The sequence below is a fragment of the Muntiacus reevesi genome, chromosome X (assembly GCF_963930625.1).
Source record: "Muntiacus reevesi chromosome X, mMunRee1.1, whole genome shotgun sequence".
NCBI classification, from domain to species: domain Eukaryota; kingdom Metazoa; phylum Chordata; class Mammalia; order Artiodactyla; family Cervidae; genus Muntiacus; species Muntiacus reevesi.
The window spans coordinates 55,734,993-55,737,832 of NC_089271.1; the positions used below are offsets into that span (position 1 = coordinate 55,734,993).

Genomic DNA, 2,840 nt, shown 5'->3' on the forward strand with positions numbered 1-2,840 from the left:
GAGAAAAGCGGTAGCTATTGGCCAATCCGGCGAAGCTGGCGTTTTAGAAGCTTGGCTTCCTTCTGAGAGGAAAGACCAACGGAGGCTCCGCCCCTTTCGCTGGAGGGCGAGGCAGCTCTCTGCGCGATTGGTTGGGGACATCTACGCAAGTGTCATTGCTTTCTTTTCGTCAAGTAAATTCCACAGCCTAGCGGTCAGAAGTTCCATAGTCTGACTGAGAGGGTAAGATGGTGGTTGCTTCCCTGTGGTCATGACAGAGTGAGGCTAAGAGGACCTCTCGCCCCTTCGAGAGGGCGAGATTCAGGACCTATTTAGTGCGGCGGGGGCGGAGCGACAACTCTCGCGCTTAGGCCAACTGCAGCTGCGCAGAGTCTCACTTCCGTCCCCGACCCCGAGAACTTGCAGAACAATCTGTTATGGCGGCTGGGATGTTGGGTTTGTGCGGCCGCCGCCTTTTGGCAGTAGCGGCGACGCGAGGGCTCCCGGCTGCCCGTGTTCGCTGGGAATCCAGCTCCTCCAGAGCTGTAATCGCCCCGTCCACTCTGGCGGGAAAGCGGCCGTCAGAACCGACTATACGCTGGCAAGAGGACCCAGACCCCGAGGACGAAAACCTCTATGAGAAGGTGAGAGGGAGGGGAAACGGGACGCCGGAAGGGTCAATCGGGGACCGGCGGATAGGGCGCTGTAGAGGACGGTCTTAGTCGGCTGGGAATTGCGCAGCTGGCGAAATCTTCGAATATTTGGAAATTCTGCTTAGCTTGTTTCCTCCTTTGTATGGGTTCAGGGTCAGAGATTGGCCTTATTTTGCAGACAGACATCAAACCTGAAGTGGGCAATGTTCAAAGCACGTTTGTAGCAATATAGAATAACAACAATGTTACTAAACACTGGTGTGGTGCTTGCTCAGGTGTTTGAAGCACTTTACATACATTAACTCATTTAATTCTCATAATAACCGTATTTCGAGGTAGGTGGTTTTGGTGTACCCATTCTACAGATGAGGAAACTGAAGCATAAAGATGTTAAGTGACTTGCCTAAGCTCACATAACTGAATGTGTGGTAGAACCAGGTTTGCTGTGCTATCTGATAGCGGACTGAAATTAGAATGCCTTAGTTGGAATACAGGCATTGACCTTGGGCAAGTAGCCTAAGCCCTTGATGCTTCAGTTTCTTTGTAAGATGAGGAAAGTATTAGGACATTTTCTAAAAGAATAAAATACTACATGTGCCTCCGGTATTTAAATGAGTCAAAATGCTCAAAACAGCAGCTGGCACTTAGTAAATACTCTCCATTAGAAGGTGTTCTTTTTTTTTTTTTTTTGCCACTTTCCATCTCACAGGGATATTGTGCAACTTGTGCTTGTGAAAAGGCCTGGCATATAATAGATGCTTCATCCATACTGACCTCTTGTTGAGGGGCTTGGATATATAGGATACTCATTCATGCATTCTGTAGCTATGTATTGAGGGCCTGCTGTATGCCAGGCTAAGTTCAGGGTGTTATGAATTCAGCAGTATCGTAATCAGATAAAGCCCTTGCTTTCATAGAGCTTACATGGTAGTGGAGAATACAGAAAATAAACATGTAAAATATTAGAAAACAGATAGGGTATGCAACCAATAATATAATGTGATCAGAGTATTTGAAGGATATGCTACTTTGGTAAACTAATAAATGCTTGAAAGAAAGTTAAATGAGATAAGTGGATGCAGAGTGACTTGGGGGTAGGGAGTTACGAGGTTGAGCCATAGGAAATAGAGAATATTAATCATTTTTGACCTGTAAAAATGTCAATTTCCTATAGGTCAACTTAATAGATAAGGTGACTAGGGAGTGCCTCCTAAGGGGAATGGAGCCAAAAGCTTCAATAAGGAGACAGATCCAGCCCCGACTAAATCTGGGGGAGAGGATTTCCAGACAGAAGGAACAGCAAGTTCTAAGGCTCTGTGGTGGAAACGAGCTTGACAAGTCCTAAGAACAGACAGGAATTTAGGGAGGAAGGAGGGATTGGTCCAAGGTGAAGTTGGAGACCAAGTCAGTCATACAGGACCAGCATCAGGCTTTGTGGAGCAGCAGGAAGCCCTCATTGACTTCTCTCTGCTGTAGAACCCAGACTCTCACGGTTATGACAAGGACCCTGCTGTGGACGTCTGGAACATGCGGGTTGTCTTCTTCTTTGGATTCTCCATCGTCTTGGTCCTTGGCAGCACCTTTGTGGCTTATCTGCCTGACTACAGGTGCGTGTGGTGTCCAAGAGAGCGGGATGGGTGGGGACAGAGACAAGGGTGGAGACTGAAGGAGACCGCCAGGAGTCCATTCCCTGGGGAATTAAGATGGGGATTGATGTCCACTGAGGCTCCCTCACGTCTTCCCCCATGCTGCTGCCTCCAGGATGCAGGAGTGGGCCCGCCGGGAAGCTGAGAGGCTTGTGAAATACCGAGAGGCCCATGGCCTCCCCATCATGGAATCCAACTGCTTCGACCCCAGCAAGATCCAGCTGCCAGAGGATGAGGACTAACTGGTTGCCAAAAGAGGCATAAGAAGCACCACCTTCTCTACCCTGCCTGCCATTCTGCCCTCTCCTCAGAGCCCCTAATTAAAGGGACTGAAAGTGTGACTGGCTGGTGTGGCTTCTGTTGTAAGAGGGATGCGGGAGTGGGGGCGTCGGAGTAGGGGTGCCTTTTCTGGGTATTCTGGTTATCTGTTGCCATGCGACAAACACCCTAAAACTTAGTGGCTTAAAACAATTTAGTATTATGTTTCATGGTCCTATGGTTGACTGGGCTCGACGAGGTGGTCCTTCTTGAAGACTTGGGTGGTTGCAGTCAGATGGTGGCT

The 2,840-nt window shown here is 48.8% G+C and overlaps 1 protein-coding gene across 1 annotated transcript; it reads left to right on the plus strand.

The window, feature by feature from the left end:
* Positions 1-114: 114 nt before the first annotated feature.
* On the plus strand, positions 115-2,619 carry NDUFB11 (NADH:ubiquinone oxidoreductase subunit B11). The gene is made up of 3 exons (XM_065914905.1): positions 115-623; positions 2,109-2,239; positions 2,394-2,619. Exons 1-3 carry the CDS (start codon positions 417-419, stop codon positions 2,518-2,520), a joined length of 465 nt encoding a protein of 154 aa, XP_065770977.1. The 5' UTR covers positions 115-416; the 3' UTR covers positions 2,521-2,619.
* The last annotated feature ends 221 nt before the right edge of the window (positions 2,620-2,840 follow it).

Coding starts and splice junctions, on each gene's coding strand:
- NDUFB11 (XM_065914905.1), top strand. CDS start 417: ATGGCGGCTGGGATGTTGGGTTTGTGCGGCCGCCGCCTTTTGGCAGTA. Junction 624..2,108: donor ACGAAAACCTCTATGAGAAG/GTGAGAGGGAGG, acceptor TCTCTGCTGTAG/AACCCAGACTCTCACGGTTA. Junction 2,240..2,393: donor GCTTATCTGCCTGACTACAG/GTGCGTGTGGTG, acceptor TGCTGCCTCCAG/GATGCAGGAGTGGGCCCGCC.